At 36.6% G+C, this 24,526-nt stretch overlaps 1 protein-coding gene and 1 long non-coding RNA gene across 2 annotated transcripts; both read right to left on the minus strand.

Moving 5' to 3' along the window:
- Nucleotides 1-2,746: 2,746 nt before the first annotated feature.
- Nucleotides 2,747-7,899, minus strand: LOC106062788 (uncharacterized). Its single transcript, XM_013221100.2, has 2 exons — nt 7,753-7,899; nt 2,747-4,962 (listed from the first exon to the last, which is right to left on the minus strand). Exon 2 carries the CDS (start codon nt 4,960-4,962, stop codon nt 3,367-3,369), a length of 1,596 nt encoding a protein of 531 aa, XP_013076554.2. The 5' UTR covers nt 7,753-7,899; the 3' UTR covers nt 2,747-3,366.
- A 9,510-nt stretch (nt 7,900-17,409) lies between these two features.
- On the minus strand, nt 17,410-21,039 carry LOC106062790 (uncharacterized). Its single transcript, XR_008778783.1, has 2 exons — nt 20,960-21,039; nt 17,410-20,208 (listed from the first exon to the last, which is right to left on the minus strand). It is a non-coding gene; the product is annotated as an uncharacterized LOC106062790 (long non-coding RNA).
- Between the last annotated feature and the right edge of the window lie 3,487 nt (nt 21,040-24,526).

A 24,526-nucleotide genomic window follows, 5' to 3' on the forward strand; every position in this document is an offset into this window, starting at 1 on the left:
AAAACCAGGCTGAATGGACATGGATCTCAAAAAAGGCTCTAGCTATTTTCCTAGTCACTTAAAAGTGGATGTATATAGCTGAGACAATAATTACTAGCTCGTTAGTCACCCAGTGAAAACTTTTGTTGGATCCTTATAATTAATTTTTTAAAGTAAAAAAAAAAAAAAAGAAATACTGCATTCCTCATTCATCTTTGAACACGAAGACAAGCCTCATTACACGCATGCACACGCACAAACACACACACACACACACACAGACACACACATATATATATATATATATGTAATCCTAGATGAAAAGCATGGTAGCATACGATGCTGCTACTGGCGTGAACATCGCTTGTCGAAGACTAAGATGGCCTTAAACAAGAGTAACATCTTGCTCTATTTATTATTGTGGGCGTGTATATATTTTGACTAATAATATTTAAATTAATAACTAATAAATAACGCTCAACTTACGGCAGTTGTGGATGTACATAAAGATGAGAGAAACGCATAAGTTCTTTAACATCTTGTACTGTGTAAAAGCATTCATATTAATCCTAGATATACTTGTAGTGTTTGATATGTATGTCTATACATAAAATAAGATTTTAATTTGTGTTCCGTTTTTAATGAATGAGAAAAAATTAGTTAGGTTTATTAATCAATATCTGTGTCGATAAGTAATATGACGTTTGGTTTTGGTCTATTTTCAAGAGTTGAGTTTCAGACTGGATAAGATGAAATAAAAGCAACTAATAAGAATTCAACGACGTCTTCAGGGGAAGCAAAAACTCTAATCTACATTAGCGAAGTAATATTATGGCTAATTACCCCCCTTTGGCAAAATTAATTTTAAGAGCAAAGATTTTTATTTTTATTTTACAATTTCTATAATGAACTGAAATTTATAAAGAATGTCAACAGAGAAATAAGATTTGTGAAAACTTAATATCTTACACATCATGTTAGATGTAAAAATAATTGTTTTAATATGATTTTTAAAATATAATATAGAATTTCTTAACATATTGTTAAATGTGTAAATCATGAATATGATGGTTTGTGTGGAACAAACTCAGAATCGGCACCAGAAGTGGTCCACTCAGGCAGGTAAAAAGGCCCAGACAAAAAGAAGAGACGTGTGTGTGCGTGTCGAAAGTGTTGCCGACATTATAGTATTTTTAGGTCCGACCGCCTTTCCTTTTCCCTAACTAATATCAGGTACCCATTAGAGCTGGGTAGACTCAGAGGCGCCCGAAGATCCCGAAATTAAAAATCCCAGCCTTCACCAGGATTCAAACCCCGGTCCCCGGTCCGGAAGCCAAGCGCTTTACCGCTCAGCTACCGCGCCTCGATCTTATTGTAGTGAGTTAGACTTTGAATATTATTTCTAAAGTCTACTACATTTATTGTATCTCATATCAACTTGATTTTGTTTATATTATGAATAAAGTGTGATTTACTTTGTTCATAAAAGGAAGTTATTCAACCTTTTCTCTCCTAATGGACGATATCATGGTTGATTTTACTCCATTCTGCAACCTAATAAACGATATTATCTTCGATGCTTAAAATGTCAGTTGTTTTATCTTTTAACATGATATATACCAAAATTTTTATAAATAAATCCCGAGTAGTTACCCTTTGGGAAAAAAATACGGATTTTTGTCATTTTCATTGTGTTTTAGACTTTTTACAAACAAAACTGTTTTTAAAGAGTGAGGGCTAAATAAGGCTGTATATTTCTATATTCATTTTTATAGGAGGTGTGACATGGGATAGTGACCTCATGACAATGAACAAATATTTTTATAAAAGTCATATGTTGAGTTTTGTGAAAATATAAATAATTTTCATAAAGATGACTTTTATTCAATTTGGATAATAAAATATTGCCTAAATCTAGTCTAGCTCTATTTTACAGTTAGAAATATTCAGTCTTGAAATTTTAATTTTGAAGTTGCATTATCCAAAATAAACTTTATTTTGGTTTTACAAACATCAATTTAAATTATCTAAAAAGGTGTGCATTCTCCTTTAATAGTATACCAAATATAACATTTACATTTTCTGATAAATAACATAAAGGTTATTCAAGTTTAATCATAACAGTGTAGTGAAATGAATAATTCCGCCGGGACGTGAATTACGGAGAGAGGGCGTTAAAGTTTTATTAGTTACGATACATGTCGCCTACAACAGTTTGATTGTCCACCAGCAGCTTGGTGATACAAGTCAACGACCGGGGACAACACGCCCACCCCCTTTTTTTTCCCTGACAAGATTGTTTACCATATATTACCTTCTTATTTGTACGTCGATGCAAGCTGCACGTGTCAACAATAATTTAATTGCAACATTTCAATTTTCTAACTCTACCTGTGTCAGTGTGGCTAGCGGCCAACGATCAGTTTAAATATTACCAAAAATAAATATTGTGATAGGAATATTTAAATCTAAAATCCACATAAATTCATGGAGAGGCCGGCCTTTTGTGTCGCCATAATTCACTCAGGCGTTCCTTGCGCGTTTTTTCACTCGTTCGTAAACATATCCGAACCGCTCTGCACTATTTGCATAAAGTGGCACAACTTAAGAGTTGAGACTACTAACTACACACTACTTCGCAGTTGTAATAGTACACTCATATTCACAACGAAAACTCTATGGGCAATACTATAGAAAAGTATCAGTTCAATTTTAATGAATGTTTCTTAGACATATTGTAAACACACATATATATAACACATGTGTAAAGGTTTTATAAACTTTTTATTGACTTTTGGTGAACATTAAAACAAAAAGAGCAGAATAATATAAAAAATTAAAATTGACTCAGAGATAAAACGTAGGCTTTAAAGCATTATTAAAATTATTATTTTAGAATGCATGCATGTTTTCATTTCTCATATTTATGATTACACACTTGTTATAACAACAAAATCGCATGTATCGAAATATGATGTAAGCTGTTATTAGCACAATTTAGTAATTTTATTTTAGCATAAAGCCCTCTTGCACAACAGGAGTAGTCAATTAAAAACATGATTAAAACATGCATATGCCTTTAAAAAAACAATTATACTACTTATACTACAATTAAAAATTATTTTTAAAAAAATCATTTCCTTCATGAGCCCTAAGTCCAGGCCTCTGTAGCCAATAGCATTGGTCCAAGGGGAGTAGTTTCACTCTCAAGATAAATCTAATCACAAATATGACAGCTTAAAAAATTGCTTTTTTTTAAATGAATACTATATAACTATTATCTCAAAATCAGACAGGCCACACACACGCGCACACACAAACTTACACACGTCTCTCTCGAGCAGTATTTTTTTTCAAGATCATCTGTATCATTTCGTTTCAAACTGCTTAAAGCTTTATGGACCAACATAATAATACTACCAATGCTACGTACACAACACTCACTGGTCTAAACGAAGCAGAACTTAGCAACGTGTCAGGCTCACAGGCTGCCGCTCTGAGTAAGTTCATCTCCGCAGACGTGCAAACGTTCACTGCCTTGCACGCTGCGACTCTGGGTCCAGTGGTCGCATTCAGAGCAGCACAGTAGTTCTCAAAGACAACTAGCTGCGTAGCGTTCTCGTTGGAGTCCACACAGCTGGAGACCTGAGCCTGGCATTTCATCGACGTCTTGAGCAGAGCGTCAGAGAATGTTTGATCTACGTCAGTCGCGGTGACTTCACACGCAGCGGATTTCAGCTGGTCGAATTCCGACTTTGTGCAGGACTGCGTTCCATGAGTGATGCACATCTCGGAAGTCGTCCCTTTCATGTCCAGGTTTAATAAAGAACAGAACTGTTCCTGCTGCTTCAGCACCACAGATGCAGAATTGGACTTCAGGCATGAATGTAGCTTTGCCTGACACTGATAGCTCTGGCTATTCAGAGCAGCATAAAAGTTGCTTCTCGCTCGGCTTATGGTGAGCTGTGTGTATGGGCGGCTCCTGTTACAAACAGTTTCTGTAAGAGTGTTGTGTTCGTTCTCGGTACAAAAACCCATCCTGACCAAGTACTGTGCCAACACCTTTAACCCTTCTTGACTGCAGTAGGTCTTAGCAGTCATATTCATATAAACGGATTGACTGAACATTAATTGGCAGGCTGACGTGAATGTTTTAATGACTTGGATTGCTGAAGGTAACAAATATATTTTGGGTGGAGTTGAGTTGGTTGGCTTTGAACTTGCACACGCGGCGGTTCTTAGGAGGTCGAGATCTGCAGCACTGCAGTAATTGTTTGTCTTGCACGGCGCAGTGGAACTCACATTCTCCAAAACTGTAAACGCTTTGCAAAACTTCTCGTTCAAGAAATACTCCCTGGCAGTCTGGTTTGAGTCTGCGCAGTTTGAGACCTGAGCCAGACAAGTTGGAGAAGACTTGAGCAGTGCAATGGACAATGTTTGGTTTACGTCAGTCGTAGTCACCTGACAAGCAGCAGATTTGAGACTGCTTATCTCAGCTTCGGTGCAGTTCTGTGGTTCGGAATTTAAACAAGCTTCAAAATTTATGCCGTTCACTTGAAAGTTCATCAAAGTACAGTACTGCTCTTGCTGCTTCAAGATCACAGAAATGACCGACTGTTTGAGACAAATGTCAACTTTAGCCTGGCAGATGGAGCTTAGATAACTCAAACCTGCAAAATAACTTCTCTTTGCTGGACTAGTCACGTTGACCTGACTGCTACCCCTGCCGCAAATTGCAGACGACAGATTGTTCATTTCAGTTTCAGTGCAGAGGCCTGGTTTTACAAAGTTCTTGGTTATCCACGATGACGTTTCCTGGCTGCATAGTGTTCCCATATTTATTTTCTGGAAGACATCGGGATTATTGAACATTGCTGCCTGGCATGCTGGTGAGTAGTTTCTTATAAGAGAACTTAGATCCGCACTTGTTTTCAAAGGCGTCAAGGAAATTAGAATGCTCAAAACCAATGACCATCGGTACATCTGTAGGGACAGGAAAAAGAATAATGGTCAATTAAAAAAATGAATATTCTAAATAAAGGATTTCATGAATCAGGAGCAATTGTAACTATTTTTTTTTATAATTGAGAGGGACAGTGTCTGAGGGGTAAAGCACTTGGCTTCCGAATCGGAGGCTCATGGGTTCGAATCCTGGTGAAGACATTTCAGAATCTTAAGGGCACCTTTGAGTCCACCCAGTTCTAATGGGTATCTAATAGTTGTTGAAAATAAAGGCCACATCGCACCCTCGTTAACAGTGGGCCACAGAAACATGACCTTTACATAATCTGCCCTATAGATCGCATGGTCTGAAAGGGAAACTTCTATAATTAAGCCTATACTAACTTGCTTTAAAAAGATTTTCTAGAGAAACTGCAATGAAAGAATAATTTGATTAAAGCACATCAGAATGGAAAATAAAGTAATTGTTAAGATATATGAGGAGCATTGAAAAACTAATGAATAACTCAATATGTCACGGAGAATTGTGTACATTTTCTGTAGGTCAAGTCTTGTACGAATAAGTGATAGAACACTTAACAAAAGAACATTTAGCCACGTGGTTCTCTATCTCTTCTATACAAAATACGTAATCCATAAAGGCTGTCACATGGTACGTTTTTTTCATTGTTTTAATCAATATTGTCACGTGGCTAAATGTTTGTTTACGATTGGTGAATGAGGTCCATTAAGAAAAGCTTACTTCATTCATATATAGATAATCTCTTACTACACAGTTACTAAAAAAAAAAGATTTAAAATTTTTATGGGTTTTGTTGTGGATTGTGGGGGTTTTTTTCCACTGAAAAATGAGGCCAGACTAGAGCCACAATTTAAATAGTTCACAAAGTTACACCATTGTATAATGTATATACCACGCACGTTAGTGGCACATTGTGAATGCGTAGCCTGACCGCTTCTATTCACGAGATGTTTGGACCTAAGCCCCTCCCCTCCATACCCCACGTGTGTAACGGTCATCGTGGCAAGCCGTCCGATGTGTGTTTCCACTAGACACTAGCCCGCAAGCCTGACTGACCCCTAACCTCTAACATTCCAATACATTGAACGCACAGCCATTGTTGTTATGTGGACACACACGCGTTGACTGGGACTGCGTTGTTCACTGTGCTATTCTACAAAGCCATATACTAAAATTATCTGTGCAAAAGATTTGGGGCATTTAAAAAAAAAAAAGATTTGGGACATTATACAAATTTTAAGATCTGGGGCATTATACGAATTTAAAGATCTGGGGCATTATACGAATTTAAAGATCTGGGGCATTATACGAATTTAAAGATTTGGGGCATTATACGAATTTAAAGATTTGGGGCAGTATATATGAATTTAAAGATTTGGGGCATTATACGAATTTAAAGATTTGGGGCTGTATACGAATTTAAAGATTTTGGGCATTATACGAATTTAAAGATTTGGGGCAGTATATGAATTTAAAGATTTGTGGCAGTATACGAATTTAATAATTTGGGACATTATACAAATTTGCCATTGCTACGTTTCAAAGTTACATCTATTTCTTGTAAGATTAGGCACGTTTTTGTGAGCTTGCCTGGTCATGTGCTATGCGGAATGTAAAGTAGAAAAAAAAATCCCCTTTCAGACATTACGATCTATGGGGCAGATGGTGTTGAGGTCATCTGATTCTTTGGCAAACGGTTAACGAGACGGGTGTCATGTGGCCAGCACAACGACCAACCGCCTTTACATTATCCATCTAAAATAAGGTACCCATTGGAGCTGGGTGGTTTTCGTGGCGCCTTAAAAATCCCGAAATGCTAAATCCCAGTCTTCAAGATTCGAACACATGATCCCAGGTATGGAAGCCACGTGCTTAACCACTCGGCCACCGAGCCCCCACTATGCGGAATGTCGTCGCCATAATTCTATGATAAGAGTCCCCCCCCCACCCCGCCGTCCTGCCAGAGGTTTTGGATGTTCGAAACTTGCACATTAAAAAGAAAAAGCTAAAGTTTAGACCAAAGATATACCTCACTAATGAATTGACGTTAAGAAGGTCTGGCGATCGTTAGTGTCCCTACCACAGTGCGCCTGTAGAGACGAAATGAACATCTTTCCATCTTATCTTATATAATACAGACGTTACTTCAAAAAAGAAGATGATTACGTCCTACAATGTTTATTAATCGATAATTACTTGTATCATATTGGTCATACAGACTTATATTTTACAGGTGGAGTTTTCAATTTAAATTAAAATGTATTTACATGAGGTAAGTATTGTTTTGTGTTACATGTTTGAGATGCTCCTTCAGAGTTTATAATTTACGTCCGAGTTCGAACCTCCCGTAAGATGACAGGGGGATGGCTGAGGGCAGGGACTATCAAGACGACCAAACGACAGTCCAGCACGCATACAGCTAGCAGCTAGACCAGGTAGCCATCCTGTACACACACACAGTGTACCGAGTAAACTTTGTTTCTTATGCTTCTACAGTTTAAAAAAAACAAACAAACCTGAGGCTAATACTTGAATCGTAACACTTACGTTTATTGTTTGCTTTTATTTATTTTTATTTTTATTTTTAAAAAAACTTAAAAATTTATTCAAAATAAAAGAAATCGTAAAACTATTTTCATAAATGTGTTCCCTAACCCTAACCCTAACATTACAAATAAATGTGTTCCCTAGCATAACATAAATGTGTTCCCTAACATTACAAATAAATGTGTTCCCTAACATTACAAATAAATGTGTTCCCTAACATTACAAATAAATGTCTGACTTACTTTCTCGTAGAATGGAAGGCAAATTTGAGAAGAAGCAATGGAATGAACTGCAATCGTCTGCTGCGACACACCAATCTTTTATTGAAGGTCACACAATGTAGACCGCTGGTTGAACCGTCATGCATCATTTGTGAAAGTAAGGTCACGTGGGAAACATCGACTCACTGAGCAGCCAATCATTGGTGTCCTTATCGAATTCAATGTCCTACGACCGAACTTTAAAAAACAACAACAACACTAGGTTTTAAACCCCAGCTTAAAGAAACGAAACACCACTGTATATATTGACGATGCTATGTTTAAAAAGCTGTGTACATTTTTTGTTGTTTTAAATGTATTAAACTACAATTTAAATTAATTAATATTGAATTTCATTAAACTCTTTTAGAATAGTTGATTTTGTCCCTAATTGTTTACCTTTTAAAACAACATTTTAAAATCATCCTAAAAGTATAATACAGGCTACTCTTTCCCGCCTATTTTAATAATAATTATTTCTTTTACCTAATCATACATCAAAAGCTTCCGCCACTAGCCGGCATCTTTGACACGGAGGTCACGCACTAGCCAATCAGATTTCCTCTCTTGAATATTCTGCTCTAGTCGCTGAATTGTCTCGTCTCTAGGCACTAGCGGATCCAGAACTTTGGAGTGGTGGGGATTTTTTTCCTAACCCTAACGCCCAGTAAACCCTAACCCTATGCATTAACGTGCGTACAGCACATATATATATTGTTACCATCGCCCCCTCCCGACCCCACCAAATCGGCCAACATACTAGAGGGGGGTGTGAAATAATCTAAAAATAGGTTGAAATATAAATAATTAGTATATATTATTTACATAAGTAATAAATTCGTATACAAATTGTGTGAATTCTATACTAAAATTCGTCCGCCACCCCTTTCGGGGGTCGGGGGGTCGGCCCCTTCTCCCCCCCCCCCCCCGGTTCCGCCAGTGTCTCTAGGCGTGACCTCCGTGAGTCGGGCTTCCACAAGCAAGAGATAATGACTAGCCTACGCTGCTTGGAGTGTATGTTTCTGTGTAAGCGTGTGCGTGTGCGGTGAGCCGTCAAATAGTCCTGGAAATAGACTGGATGTAGCGACTAGAGGAGACCTTCGCCTTGCTTTGGCTAATTTGAAATTTCTAATATTGTCAGACTGCAGGAAGTTCAAGGTTCCCATTAACTTCTTTTCTTTAATTAAATTCAGCGACAATAATGTTTATATTCCAGTGACCCTGGAAACGACAACTAGGTGCTGAAACAAATGTGATACATACATATATTAAACGTTTGTTTCAGCACCTAGCTTCAACTCTATGTTTACGTTCACAACTGAATTGCTCATGCCCACTGAAGCTTCTATATGTAATGTGTTTATATTGTCCACTTGTCATTATGAGAGATACACAACTAGATAGAGCTATTGTTTGTCTAATACATGCCTAACGGCTGTCTGTGTCGGCTCTATTGAAGTTGTTGAACGGATGGTGCGAGGTGGGGGAGGGGCTAGCTAGGGCATGTGACCATTGACCACTGGTGTCGTAATTTGCATACGAGCTAAATGATTCAGGACCAGAAGAATGTTGTTTTTTGACATTCCGATGTTTAAGTAGGCTTAGTGCGTTATTGCTAGGCGGTGTTGTCGTTTCCAGGGTCACTGGTTCGGGCCTTGGTCGGCGCAGTCCCTTATTTTCGTAGCATTTAATTCGCTACTTTCTCTCTTAAATACGTGATCCCTGGTGCTGCTGTTCATTTATGTTTGATATATATGTATGTATCATATTAATGAAGAAGCTTGTGAACTTTTTAATTAGACTTACTTTCTCTGAAGTTTTTCATTGAAAAGTGGTGTAATTTTTAAAAAAATCTGCTTGCATATATAATTTAAAAAAATAAATGTTTCACTTTCGGAAAAGAAAAAAGTAGCCGTTGCATCAGAACTTTGAATAATCTAAAATATCATGATGTCCAATTTTCATTTTCTCTTCCAGTTTCTTGTCATTTAAAGTAGAAGTAGATCTATAAGTAGAAGTATATTCAATGTTGAATATAGACTAGCTATAGAATTTTTCTAGATCTAGATATAGACTAAATAAAGAATAATCTAGATAGTAGATGCAGGCCTATCTTAACTAGCCTAATAGAGCTAGATCTAGACTATTGACAATCTATTCCAGTGGCGTAGCAAGGTACGCGTGGGCCCGGTTTGAAGAATATGTTGATGGACCCATCTCCTTCCCCCTTCCCAGTGCATATTTAGTGTGACAAAGAAATCAAGTAGTTTGTATGTATCGGTACTTTTACGAAAAGACATTCCAATGCAAGTTCATTTGCACAGCTGACAGAATCATTTAAGACCATGTTGAAGTACTGTTTAGCACAGTGACCATAATGCGCAAGCGGCTGCTTTGTTGAAACAGTGCCAGTGTCCACTCATATTGAAAAACCATCATTGCCTGGGCATCGTAAGTAATTTAAAGAAAGGTGGTGATATTTTATTACTTTGGAGTATTTGTTCGGGTCAATCCTGCAGACTTCTGGTTCTCACCAATATGAAAACCAACAAATGACACATTTCTTTGGGATTTCATCATCGGATTACACAAAACAATTTCAGAACATAATGCTAATTGAATCAATTTTAATTCTCTTTGAGTGCTGTCAAGACGATGGCGCAAATTGGATGCCCATTAGTATTTTTACTAAACTTGCATTGCCCAACAGGTCTGTTATCTCGTTTTAAATCTGTGGTCGATATAAAGGCTTACGTTTTTTTTTTAAAAGAATGTATGTACTGCTAATACAATGTCGTTGTTACTTGTGTCACCAAAAGGATATTTTTTGCGATGACCGCTAAATGAAAGGTTATTGTATTCTTAAGTCGAAACTCACATTCACTATGCGATGAATTACTTTCAGTCAGTAAGTGTCAACTTCTTCAATGTTCTCCTTGTTTGCACCATCCACCATTATCAGTCTTTCATGGTGTCTGTATGTTTGGCAAGCTTGTTGATGTTAAATAATTAGTAGGCCTATCATATTTTTTTTTGACGGTTCAGTTGGAAAAGAAACAAAATTTTGTGCTGTCTCAGGGTATAAAGCCAAGACCATCTGAACGACTTTCCTATGCACATATCGTATGACAAGACAGAGATTTAAGTAAAAGACACTATTGCACGATAAATATATTTATCGCACTATCTTAAATTTTTTTCTTATAAACCTCCTCCCCAATTCAGTCACGATAGGTAGCTAAAAAGTCAACATCTTTAACGATACCCAGAGTAACAAACAGAATATGGTGTTTCTTTTGCTTGATTAATATCTAATTTTAAGTCTAAATCTAGATTTCAAGTAATAGTAAATATTATTAACTTAGTTCAAAAAGAAATTACAAAGAGAGTTTGTGTTATCACACAAACTCAGAGGCGGCCCCCTATCGGATCCGCCTATACGCAAGGAATAGTCAAGACGTGATTTAATTTTGATGGTCAAAAGTAATAATGTTTCAAAGATTCATTTACCGTTGTAAAAAAAAAGATAAATTATGTTTTACATGTTTCGGATGTTCTAAGTTGAAAATAATTAACTTTTCGCTGGACGACGGAGGATGGCAGAAAGCAGTGTAAGAACCCTGCTTGGTCGTGATGTTTGTGTGCTAGACTGTCGTTCAAATTTATCGATGATCCCTGGTTCAAAGCCTGCCGGTTCCCATCCCCCATCGACCTGCGGGAGGTTTGGACTAGGAAGTAAACTATCTTCAACTCTGAAGAAACATCTGAAATATGTAAAACAAACAAACTAACAACCGGGAACAGTCGATATAATCAGTTCAGAAGGTTAGCCGCACGACCAGGCATTGTTCTTCTTCTTCTTCTTCTAGCCAGCTTTATTGCTGCTGAGCTGTGAGCTCTTTTGCAGACTGTGCCAAGGAAAAAAAAAGTGTGCTGTTTTCTTCAGTTGTTTAGCACTGCCGTACAGGGTGTTGGTTATGTTGAGCTGTAGTGGAAGTAGGGTCTGCCTAAGGTGGATTAGGGAGGGGCATTCAAAGAGGATATGGTTTACGGTTTCAAAGGGGTGGGCGCAGTGTCTGCAAAGAGTGAGTTGTGTGGAGTTTATTTTGTTCAGGTGGTAATTTAATAGTGGTGTGTGTCCTGTTCTAAGTTGGAAAATTGTAGATTGTTCTTTGCGGGGGAGGAAGTTAATAATGTCCAGTTTGTTAGGCGTAGTCATTTCTTTGTACATGGCTCTGCCTGTGTTTCCTGATGCCCATTGGTTGAGCCAAACCTCTTTGGGATTGTTGACTAACATTGACCTTAGGGTGAGGTACTTAACAGGTCTATCTGGTTGTTCCATAGATGAACCTGCCATTGATAGCTTATCTGCCTTTTCATTTCCCATGATGCCAATGTGTCCAGGGATCCACGGTAGTGTGATATTGATATTTAATTTTGATATCATCTGATTGTTATCACAATTAGTGTTGTCAACTCTCTTGAGCTGTTTGAGGTGCTGCTGTTAAGTGATTGCAGAATAGATTGGGAGTCTGTGAAGACAACAATATCTTATGGTGGTTGCACTCCTTCATATAATTTGTTTTCCACAGTCTGTAGGTGGCTTTGAAAGCCGATCCGTCTTTATATATATATGGATAGCTGTTTTTTGATAGGTTTCAATTGTTTCAAGCGTGCCTACTTTGAACTCCAGTGGATTTGATTCTTTTGTTAAGGTGTTATTTAGTAAATGCGTTTTAATTGTTGGTTGTTTGTAGTTTAGTCCGGGCGTTATGTTTAAAAATCTGGTAATTTTTTCTCTGTTATTGGGTAGGTGGTGTTTTAGGGCTAGTTCGTCAGTAAGTTGGATCAGACTCCTTTGTTTTTTTTTGGTTGTTTTTCCAATTTTTCTGTGTTAGTAATTGTTTTTAACTTAGGTAATAACAAACTAGTTACAAACTAATAGCCTGACGATTTCAGATAATCTTTCAGCGTTGATTTGTAGGGATGTAGATCTCCTCTTTTGTTATTGAATTCAAATTTCCAAATAAACATAAATTTCAAGTTGTTACAAAAAAAAAAGTGAGGCAACTCAACGAGACAAAGACGTTTATTTACATAGAGACATGACAAACACAAAGGGCATCTGCCTTGAGTACAGCATCTCCATATTGGCTCTCTACTTGGGCGGAAATCGTTAGTCTCTTATGTCAACATCCGACTTGTTTAGTCACAGACTGTGCGCACCCTCTTTCTGCACTATCCTGAATGGCGGTGCGCATGGCAAAGTCATAACAATATCTTAGTTAATAGTTTATAGCTATTTACAGGTCCAAGACTAGAAAGCTGTTACTATGAACCAGACAGTTTTCTATTGCACAAAATAATCTTCAATTGAGTGATTCTGATTCTTTAATTTAAATGTAATCCATTTCACTTAATGGACATGTACCAGCTAAATAATAACCGCAATGAGAGGAGAGAGGTAAACTAAAACAAAAAAAGTTATCTTCCCATGATTTACCCTCAGGTGTGCACAGTATCTACCCTCATGTGAACACAATGACAAGAGTACTTTAAATAATCTAAAAAACAAAACAATGTCTTAAATTAAGAAATATCATTTGTTATATTTGAAGTCAATAAGGAAAAAAAATGTATAAGTATACAGAATCAAAGATAAAGACAAGTACTAGACTGACTGTAAACAAATATCTCCTAGTGGGGAAGGGGGATGAACTATTCAGAAGGATGTTAAAAAATTAAAACTGTCACTGTGAATAGACTTAATTCATTTGTTAAAGAATAAAGTAGATCTTGAGTTAGACATAGATCTAGATTTAGAGTATTTAAACCTAATAGCGGCTTTTTTTTAGATTACTTAGAGGTACGGGTAAATCTGAGAAAATTTTGTGTGTGCATTTTAAAGACTTTTCTCAGGAGGTAGGGGGAATCAAAGATGCATGAATGAATATGAATGATTTTTTTTTTGCGAGAAATTGCGAGAATGAGACTATTTAGCTTAGGGACATGCGTATATTTGTATGAAAGACTTTGAATGTTTTTTTTTTTTTTTGGATGAGGGCAGGACGTGACACTGGGGGGTGGTGTATCCGAGAGAGGTGGTGGTTGAAACCAGATAAAATGGGATAGAATGTATGAATCAGTGCGAGAAAGTGTTAAGATATGTCTAGGGTGAGAAAGAATGCGTGAATGGCAAGGTGAATGAATTTTGAATGAGTATATTTATAAATGGGATTAAGGAGAATCTGGCCGGGGGTTGATACAAAATTATTAAAGCTAGGACTAGACTTTATCAGTAAGTATGAATGTGTGTGTGTGTGAAAGATTTAGTGTAGGGCTAGTTTAAGTTGCGACCTGAGAAAAGGGGTTATAAAAATTATAGAAATGTAAGTGTTTAGAAAATGTTTCTTCAGTGCTATAAAGTGTAAAACATGAAAAATATTAAAATTATTTTCTTCAAAAAAGGACCATACCTTAATTATAAAACTTAAAAAATATTTCTATAAAAATTATTTAAAAAAATAAATTTAGATAAGTCGGGTATGGAACTTCGCCACCGTAAGCTCGGTGTATCTACGTGTCTTTTCATTAGGCCAGAGTTAGTGTATGATTATCATTTTTATTATTTATTAGCACTTTCATTACATAGACAGCTAGACTAGATTTAGAATATCTTAATGTAATTAAGTCTAGATCTATATCTAGATCTACTTCTAGATCTAGATTATAGATGTAATGTATTGTTATAAACCTGGTGGTGGCACAGATGGGGGTAGTGTGTAGTCAGCCGACGCAAATCGCCCCAGGCCAGCGCTAGACGAGCGGTCAACCGTGACGAGTTACGACAGTCAGCCGAGAGGAGTGTCAACATGACGGTTCGGGAAGGATCGGCGTCGTGAGTAGAGCTCAAGAGCGTCACGAGAAATGTAGTCGGGTGACAAACCAGAAACGTTGAGCGATGTTCCGTCCGGTTCTAGAAGGCCAGTGGGTACCCTATATAAAGAGCGGAGGCGTCGCAGTCAAGACGGTTCACGACAGGGGTTCAGAACAGAACACGGCCGACTACAGCACAGTTCAACGGTGTGGTTCTGTACGGAGCATTACACGACGGTTCAGTACGGAGTACTGTCAAGTAGAGTTGAGACGACTGGCGTCTTGATCCTTGTCTGCGATCGAGTCCGACACAAGGAGCCTAGTGTGTGAAGTTAGTCCTGAACCGTTGAACCCAGTGCAAGCCCAAAACGAGACGGAGAGGCCAGTGCAAGAGTTGATACGGCGGTACGGTGTTATCGGAGAGATATTTGTTCAGTGTACGTGTTGCCAATTGTACAGTATTGGCTGTAATTTATTGAACATTAAACTGTTACGTTACTTTGGAGCCCTGAGTTGTGAAGTTCTTTAAGTTGGTGGTGTGTGGTGCAGTTTGCAGAGAGCCTGGATAGTGAGATTCGTTACAGTATATTAGATTTACGTAAAATTATAAGCAAAGATTAGATAATCTTTCAATAAACGTAAAACAAATTTAAATTTAATAAACTCAGTGATACACTACGGCTTTACTACGCCATCTTTTTTTTATAATTGTTTTTCTCTTAATAACTATATAATGTTAAATTTAAAAAAATGGAATATTTTTACTTGCCCCAATCCTCACAATTCTCCCCTAGAAAGAATATTGCTTAATCGAATGTATATATCATTTAGTTGGTCTCCTTCAGTCGTAGAACGACTATGGTTCATCTCACACACTTTTTCATGTGGCTGTGGAGCCCTATATCGCAGAGGTGGCTTTCGCTTCAGTGGTAGAGGGGCCAATGTACCAGTGGACATATATCATTTACACATTATAATAATTTAAAGGCCTAGCAGAGCCTTTCCATGGACGTCGAGTGAAAGATATACGAAGCCAGCCTAGCAGTTCCCTGGTATCTCCTCGGCCATGCATTTTGCAGGTATCTTCTCTGCCAAGCAGGTTACATGCAACTTCTCTGCCACACAATAGCAAGTATCTCCTTTGTCACACAATTACATTTAAGGCACAAAATGTAATGTTCTTTTCATACGCCAGTGTGCAGTTATCAAGATTCGAGTGTGAAGCCAAAGTTCTGATAAGGCAAACGCTTCTTCACCAACGAGTCTATTCACCTATCTCTTGCGACACCATTTAACTTATATGAGACGATAATGGTTTAAAAACATTAACGTAAAAAGTCAATGCAAAAGACGGTTATTTATGATCATATGTATCATCTAGCCAACAAACTATCACAGCAAGAATTAAAAGAAGGTATCCCTACTTCAGTGCAATCTAAAACAACTATATGCCCTTGTACGTAAGGGAACTGATCACCACATAGGTACCTCTTATCCTCTGGGACCCATGGACTCATCACTTCTAGTCGTGCCTCGTTTCTACCTCAAACGCTACGGTTTTCGAGCTTTTTCAGTGCATGGTCACAATGTTTGGAACTGGCCTCCCATTGAGCTCATCCAAAGAACATGCTTCACTACATTCAAGGAAAACATTAAGACCTATTTCTGCAACACTTGTTTTTACATTAGTTCGTACTTTTAACTGGTGTGTTTGTCTGTTATGTTATAAGAGCGCCTGGTGGAAATTTTTGTTTTTGTTTATAGCTCTATAGAAATACATTATTATAGCTATTATTCTTTATCTCTTGTTTCTTGGCTGGTAAATATTTTAGCTCATCCTGAATAAATATTGCTTTCAGCCTACATATGGGGCTTGGTAATAAAGTGATAAAGTGATTGGCTTCAAAAACAAGGGATATAAAGTTCGAACTTTGGTGAAAAGTGGCGTTTTGAGATTCTTATAACGCCTTAAGTCCAATCCCTCTTATGGGTACCTGACATTTGTTATTGAAACAAAAGTCGGTTTGTTTTTGTGTTAGTCACATGGCATCATCGTAAACCGTCGGGCACAGAAACAGATGATTTTTACATTATGTGCCCAATAGATTGCATGTTTGCTTACTTGAAAAAAATAATATGCATGCAAATAATGTATGGAATCGCTACTCTAAGCTAAATTGTTCACCTCAGTTTAAAATTAAACAATAATAAATAAGTTTCTTTATATTAATAAGTTCCACCAGAATACTTAAATACACTGTGTCGAAGTCAAAGACTAGCGTCTTAGTTTCATATCATTTGTCATGATTGAATTTACTTGTATAAACGGAATTATTGACAATTATTTAAAAACACAAATCTGAATCTCAGTGAAGACATTTTTATTTCAGTTTATGTAATAAAATATGTATACGGTTTATATAGCAGAAATAAATATTAAACATAGAAATACTTATAGATCTAGATCTATTTAAAATGTAATTTGATGATATCATTAAATGATGACTTATGGCATGTCTACCTTTTGACATAAATTTAAATTTTAATGCGTAAGCTTTGTATGGAAAAACATAACGTGTTGGACTACATGAAACTTAGATGAACTCCTCATGGTAGCAGGGGAGGAAAGCATGGGTCTCTCGTAGTGCTCAGGTAAGAAATTCTGTTGTTGACCGTAGTGCCTCTGAGCTACCATGCAGTTCAAGTGACCCTTCATTTGTCTCCCGCAGCTCGGGACACTTGTAAGACATGTACCACTGTTTCTCTACCTGCCACATTAGATAGGAACTGAAAAACTTCAGTATTTCTTTTGTAACGAAGTCTATAAAGCCGAAATTGTGATAGTCAATGTGATGGTTTTGTCAGCCCCGTCCTGTTATTGTAACCCAGTAATCCACATTGATGGCATGTCGAAAGAATGTGCTAATTAACAGATAGGGAGGATAATTGAATTCCTTTTAGGCCTATATATATGGATTATCTAACATCATTTAAACAGACAAGAAAGTGTTTGTTAGTCTTTACTAGCCTACTATTACATGGTGTCAGATGGACCGACTCCACCCGCCACAACCACTGGAATTTAATGGAAATGTTGCAGAAAACTGGAGAAGTTTTAAACAGTCGTTTCAAATTTACACCATAGCAAGTGGACTTGATACTAAAAGTAAAGAAGTACAGTCCATGACGTTGCTACATGTTATTGGCCATGAAGCAGTCCAAGTCTACAATACATTCCAGTGGACGGACGATGAGTGTGAATACTGCAATATTAGTCTTTTCATACACTGAATTGCATTTTAAACAAGTTTGAACAATACTGTAACGATTGTAAGGCATATTTTTTTCAAGAGAAGTCAAAATGAAGGAGAAACCTTTGACAGCTTTTTGACCGACCTCAAACTCAAGGTAAGGTCTTGTGAATTTGAGTCACTAAGAGATTCACTAATTAAAGACCAAATAGTAGGCGGTATAAAAAATGACAGCACAAGAGCAAGACTTTGAAGAGAACCTGATCTAAACATTGTGAAAGCTGAACACATTTGCCGAGCAGCGGAAGCAACTGAATGGCAACTCAAAGTCATGAAAGAAGAATGTGACGTTCAAGCGGTGTCTTCAGCTACAAACAACTTTCGTAGAACGAAATCAACCTTGAACTGCGGCTATTGTGGCAGACAACATTTACCAAAGCAGTGTCCAGCTTACGGTAAAATATGTTGCAAATGCTACAAAATGAACCATTTTTCTAATGTATGCAGATCAAATGACATCCAATTCATCAATTACAAGACTGAAGCTACAGATGATACCAAGTCTGAAACTTCTTTAATTGGCAGTATAGGTTTAAAAAACCAATGTAATGAGTGGAATACAGTTATCACTCTAGAAAACAAACATATAACATTTACATTGGATACAAGAGAACAAGTCAACATTCTTCCTTATAGAATTTTTAATCAACTTAGAAGAAAGAAACTCCAGAAGTCATCATCAAGACTTACTACATACAGTGGTGAACATTTAAAGGTTGTTGGCAAAACACACATTAAATGTTCAGTAAAAGAAAAAACTGCATGGATAGAGTTTCAAGTAATAGATACACACTCCAAACCAATTTTGGGTCTACCAGGTTGCCAGCAGATGAACCTTATTCAGAGAGTAGATTTTTTAGACGATGAAACATTTAACAACTATGCTGATGTTTTTACTGGCCTTGGATGCTTGAAAGAAGTTGATCCAAACATAAGACCAGTGGTACATGCAGCAAGAAAGGTTCCAGCGGCACTTCGAGAAGAATTAAAAAAAGAAGCTAAAACATCTGGTCAAGACCCATATTTAGCCATGCTACAGTTCAGAAATGCCCCAAGTCCAGATAGACCTTCACCAGCAAGGCTGCTCATGGGCATACGTTTGAGAACTAATATTCCGACAACAAATACTTATCTCAGACCACAAGATCCAGACCAGAAAGAAATGGCTGATGTATAGAGAAGGAGAAAAAATGTTCAAAGAAAATATTATGACAGAACTGCTAAACGCACTGAAAGACATCAGTTTCATCCTGGAAACAAGGTCTTTAGGCAAAAGAATCCTGGAAGTCAATGGAAGCCAGCCACTGTCATCTCAGAAGCTTCAACGCCAAGATCATAACAGAAGAAATAGAAAAGACATTTTCCAGACCAAACGAGACTCCAGATGTATTTGAATGGGACAATTCTGATACATCCTACGAAACGCAAGTTACAGAACCCGAGACTGCGATTGCTAGTACAGCACCTGTTGTAACACAATACGGCCTAGCTCCAGTGGTTACACTTTATGGCAGACCAGTAAGATCACCAAACGTTTTCCTAATGTAGATATTCAGACATTTACTATTTAGACATTCATTATTAAATATTAAACATTAAAAATAAATATTTAAACACAACTGTAAATCATAAATTGCAACTTCTAAAAATAATAGCAATGTTAGAATTTTATAATGTAAATGTTTTAACTTTTAAATAGTTACATTGAAATGTCTATTGATTATCTATGTTAGATGTAAATATTTTGTTCTAGAATGTAGAAATAGTTTAATAAGTGCCAATGAAAGTCCAAAGAGAGTAATAGTTAATTTAACTCCTTAATAGAGATGTAGTGATTATTTTCTCTACAATGACACACATCTGGTTGCATAATCGTATTCAAGCATATTAATTATCAATTCTAAATATAGAAATTGTGTATGAAATGTGGATAATGTGAATAAGAAATAGTATGGTAAATAATTTCATGCCATAAAGATATTAGTTCTCATTTATCTGTAATTGGATGATAAGGAGAGATTTGGAAGAATATATCTAAACATGTACTGTAATTTTTTTTTTTTGTTTCTAGAGAAACAAACTTCTGCGAATTATAGACAAAAAATTCATCATCCCTGATCTTTCAGCTTTCCATTCTGCTTTGTTGATGAAAATTTCTGGATATGTCACATTATGCTTTTCTAAATAATGAATCATTATTGGTTCTTCTTCTGCGGGAATCTCTATGATCAGTTTTGTTAATCTGTGGTACCTATTTTAGAAATAATAAAATTAACTTTAATAATTGCATGCTTAGTTAAATAATCACATATCTTTAATGTTACATCGAAAACTTTTAATTCTTTCCCAAGATCTCCAGGCTAGCTAATGGTCAATGTCATAGGCAGACTGAATGTCTAAATCGGCCCTGGCATTAATATATGCAAACTGACCCAAACTTAATTTGATTGGATAACTTTTTGTTCAAACAAATGAAAATCCTAACGTGTATACACGGCCCATAATCATAATGTAATGTTAGTTTATTGCTAAATTAATTCCATGTATAAGTGTGAAAATTCACCACATCTATAGATCTGCAGATTAAGGCTTTAATTTTTTTTTACAGAAAATATGTTAAGCTAGTAATACATATGTAAGGTTTGTAGACAATATTTTGAAATGTAAATGCGGAAACCAGTCGTAACGTTAACTGGGACCCCTTTGTAAGAAAATATTACGATAGTAGAATATTTTAGGATTTTACCGTATTAAGGGTAGTAGTTTAATTCAAAATGACTCATTTGACTCAATCTTACCAGCCGAATTGGATGCCGTTCCTAAGAGCATTTTTTTTTATTGGTCATATAAGTTACGGATTTTCCTTAAGGATTGAACATTATTACATCCTAGGGTTAAGGAAGATAAAGTTTTGTGCTCGAGAAGACAGTGTAGAGCGCATACTAATTATTTTTATAAATAAATAAAAATATTACCTACTTCATATATTTACATGTACTTACTGTTTAATAGAAGATATTATTTGACTTAGCAAATCATCTGTCAGGGCATCCATTTCTAGAACCATTGTGTTTACGCTGTTCTGGATAAAGTAAAGGAAAATATCACATGTATAGACAACAATTTACTAAATGTTATTTTAAATCGTTCGTAAAATCTCTTACACGTTTTTGCTCACACACCCATTCTCTGATGAAGTTGAAATTTTACAGAAACATTCATAGACGATGACAATAACAACAACAAAAAAAATAGCTTATCAATAAGTTGTGATTAAAAGGGAAATAAACGTTTCAGTATTGAGAGAAATTGCAGTGAATTCAAAGTTTTCTCCTTATATCAGCCTTGTTCTTGAAAGAAGCTTTTAAAAATTATGTGTTTTTTTTTTTATAATTTCGATAAAAGATACAATAATTTACAATGTGGTAAAGTTTACAAGTAAATATTACAAACTTTTAGTGCTAAGCCTGCTTTATGAAATTTCTCCATATTAACAGATTCTTTGTTTATTGTAAATTTCACACCATCGGGATAGATCGCACGAAGAGTTTCCATTTCTTTTTTGTTGATCTCAAAGTGAAAGTCCTTAAAATGGAACAAGCAAAATTTTAAAAAATACTTTAAAAAACGACAACAAAGCTTATATTAATCAAGTGTAACGTTGTAACTCCGCTCCCGCGCTACACTAAGGGTGCGCATTAGAGAACCATTAAACACAAGCAGTAGTGTGTTCAGAAGACATGTTGATAGGGATCCGCGGCAAGCTATTGGAGTCGGAGCTGTCAAGGATCAAGAGCCGTTCCTTGTGCAATCTGTGGATTGTATTGATGACCTGTGGCGGCACTGGGAAGTGTGGTCTGTACTGGTATTTAGATAGAAAAGAACTGGTGGAACTTAACATAAGACGCTATGGGACTTAATAGCTGAAGTCCATGCTTGTTTGTTAATACTAGCTGAAAATAAATACATCGGCTATTATTATCACCTTCATTTCGTTGAATCCTTGCATTAGATTTACAACAGTATCGATTAGTTTGGATTAGTCATATAATTAGATTTGTAATATAACTAGACTAACAATAATAAATCTGTGTGATTGAAAACATTTTTAGCAAACGTTTTTGTTTAGGACAATTTCATGCTTTTAGCTTTCTCAATACTCTATTATCCTATCACTTGTCTGGACCAGTTGAAATGTGGTAGAGGGAGAATAAACGGGGTATCTGTGTGGTTGCTTTTTAAATGTTTTCTTCTCAGGCTACTCAAGCCAACGCTGTAACCACTCTGCTAGCAAAGAGCCTATGGACATGGAAGATTATATAGTTATCTATTGTTTCTATTTCATGTTTGTGTTCACTAAGTCTCAGACGACGAGGGGACTAATTTATCTTATACCATAACTTCAGTCAAGCACAGATTATTTCCATTGTTCGAGATACCAAACAAAATAATTTATTACCTATAGTTAATTAACTAGTTGTTGTTTTTAAATTGATTGTTATGTGGTCATGTAAAAGAAATAAATGTGCGAAATTTCAGCTTGAAATATCGTGTTTAAACTTTTGACCAGACAGACAGAGTGAGTTGAAATAAGCTTTGTATAGAAAATGTTATTGCAAAGCTTATATCAACTCACTTTTTCTGTCTATTACTAATTTTGTATACATAAGGTTGCAAAAGATTATTACGAGTGTCTATATGGCACCGTCACTCCAAACTCACGGACTAGAGACTCGTTCAAAGGCCGCGTACACCGGGAACCACTGCCTTCGTCCAATTCTATACCAGGCTAACTGTGTGGCACACGCCATTTACGAAACGAACAATTGAGAAACGGAGCCTGGATTGTTGACAAGGTTGTGGGGGCTCTTTTACAACCCCGCATAGTGCAATGGGAATACTCTAGTAGTCCCTTAGGCCCTCCCACGGGAGTCTTGTTTCGCTACCCGTCTGGCCTAATCGTTTCCTATTACGACCGCTTTCATACGGGCGCCACTATGAGGCAGGGTAGCATGCCAAGTAAGCTAAAGTTGGCCAGACTAGAAAACAAAGGGTGAATAGTGGCTTAAGATTCAATAGAAGATTGTCTAAATTACACCTCTCTAATAGAATCTAACCTAAACAAAAGCAGTCCATTTGCATACTCGGCGTCAACCTATCTCTTCTAATAAATGCTGATGGCCACTGATGGGACCAAACTATTAAGAGATAGAGAAATCCTGACACGCTGGTCTTAGTATTTCCCTTTCAATCAAAGAGAGAGAGAGAGAGAGAGAGATTTACAAATATTTACACTATAAACTATGTCTTTATACTCTATACTATATTATGAAAATGAGACTCATATATCATCTCATCAATTATAAATATTTACCAGAAATTTAACATAAATATTAGTGTCTAAATTCAGCCATGAAAAGTTATGCCAGGTGTTATCAGAAATACTATATGATACAAATGTGTTCACAGCAAGAGTTAGGCGCTGTAGTTTCAACGAATTCAATAAGGCTTCATCGATGTATTCAACAGATATAGTTAAATCTGTACAAAATAAAATGATTTTAAAAGATAAATATTGCAATAGCATGTCAATAAAATAGTATTCTAATTTACAAAATGGCAGAAATGTTGGTCAAGTAAATAGGTAGATATATTTAATTAAATTTCAATGCCCGACTTACATCCTCCCGCACCGTTCAGTGCATTAATCGTTAAACTGTCTTGCAAATAGATTTGTCACTGTCACTGTCTAAATCCTCTTTCCACCTGGTGTCCACCTAGACGTCCATGAATGTGTGGCGCCACGTTATACTCGGACGTCATTGTTAGCGTTTTCTCGTATTAGCCTTCATTTCATTGCTACTCTTGGTATGCTTAATTTATTTTGTCTTAAGTCTTAGGACATGTCCCGCAAGCCTCAGGCGCTGTTCGGTCACAACCTCATGAAGTTCGGTATAGAAATTTCATTGTTTGTGCAAAGATCTCTGTCATTGACTACTAAAATTAGTCTTAGTCATTTTTGATGACACACATATAGCATTTTCTTAATTTTAGCAAATGACTTCTATATCTCGCACACATATCTCTCTGTAAAGATGACGATAGTGTTTAGGTGTCTTTTGTTTCAAATCCAATGGCTTGGCTTGCCCAAACAGGCTGTAGCCTAAGGAAAATGATCTCTACTTTCCTTATTCGACTTGCTACGTCATGGTACGCATCCCTATAGCTTGCTAAATTGCTGTCTGGAAATTTAAACTTAACCATCTCTTAACTCTCTAACCTACCAGGTCTGACGGGGCAACCTTTGATTTATGCCCCACTCTCACAATTTTATGAGAATGCAAATTATGGGTGCATATCGATATAGCCTCTTCGTCATTAAATTTCTATATTTACTATTTTAACTGTGAATAGACCCTTTTTTTAATGACTTAACCAAATAAAATTTATCTCTTGTGGTATCAAGAGAGAGTAACCCTTTAGGGAGTATGCAATTTACCACCCTAGTGGTCAATGGTCACATGCTTTAGCTAGCCCTCCCCCCCCCCTTTCCTCGCCACATTTGTTTA

The sequence above is a fragment of the Biomphalaria glabrata genome, chromosome 7 (assembly GCF_947242115.1).
Source record: "Biomphalaria glabrata chromosome 7, xgBioGlab47.1, whole genome shotgun sequence".
Lineage (NCBI taxonomy): Eukaryota > Metazoa > Mollusca > Gastropoda > Planorbidae > Biomphalaria > Biomphalaria glabrata.

Excerpts from the sequence above, each read along its gene's own strand:
- LOC106062788 (XM_013221100.2), bottom strand. The coding sequence starts at position 4,962 with ATGTACCGATGGTCATTGGTTTTGAGCATTCTAATTTCCTTGACGCCT.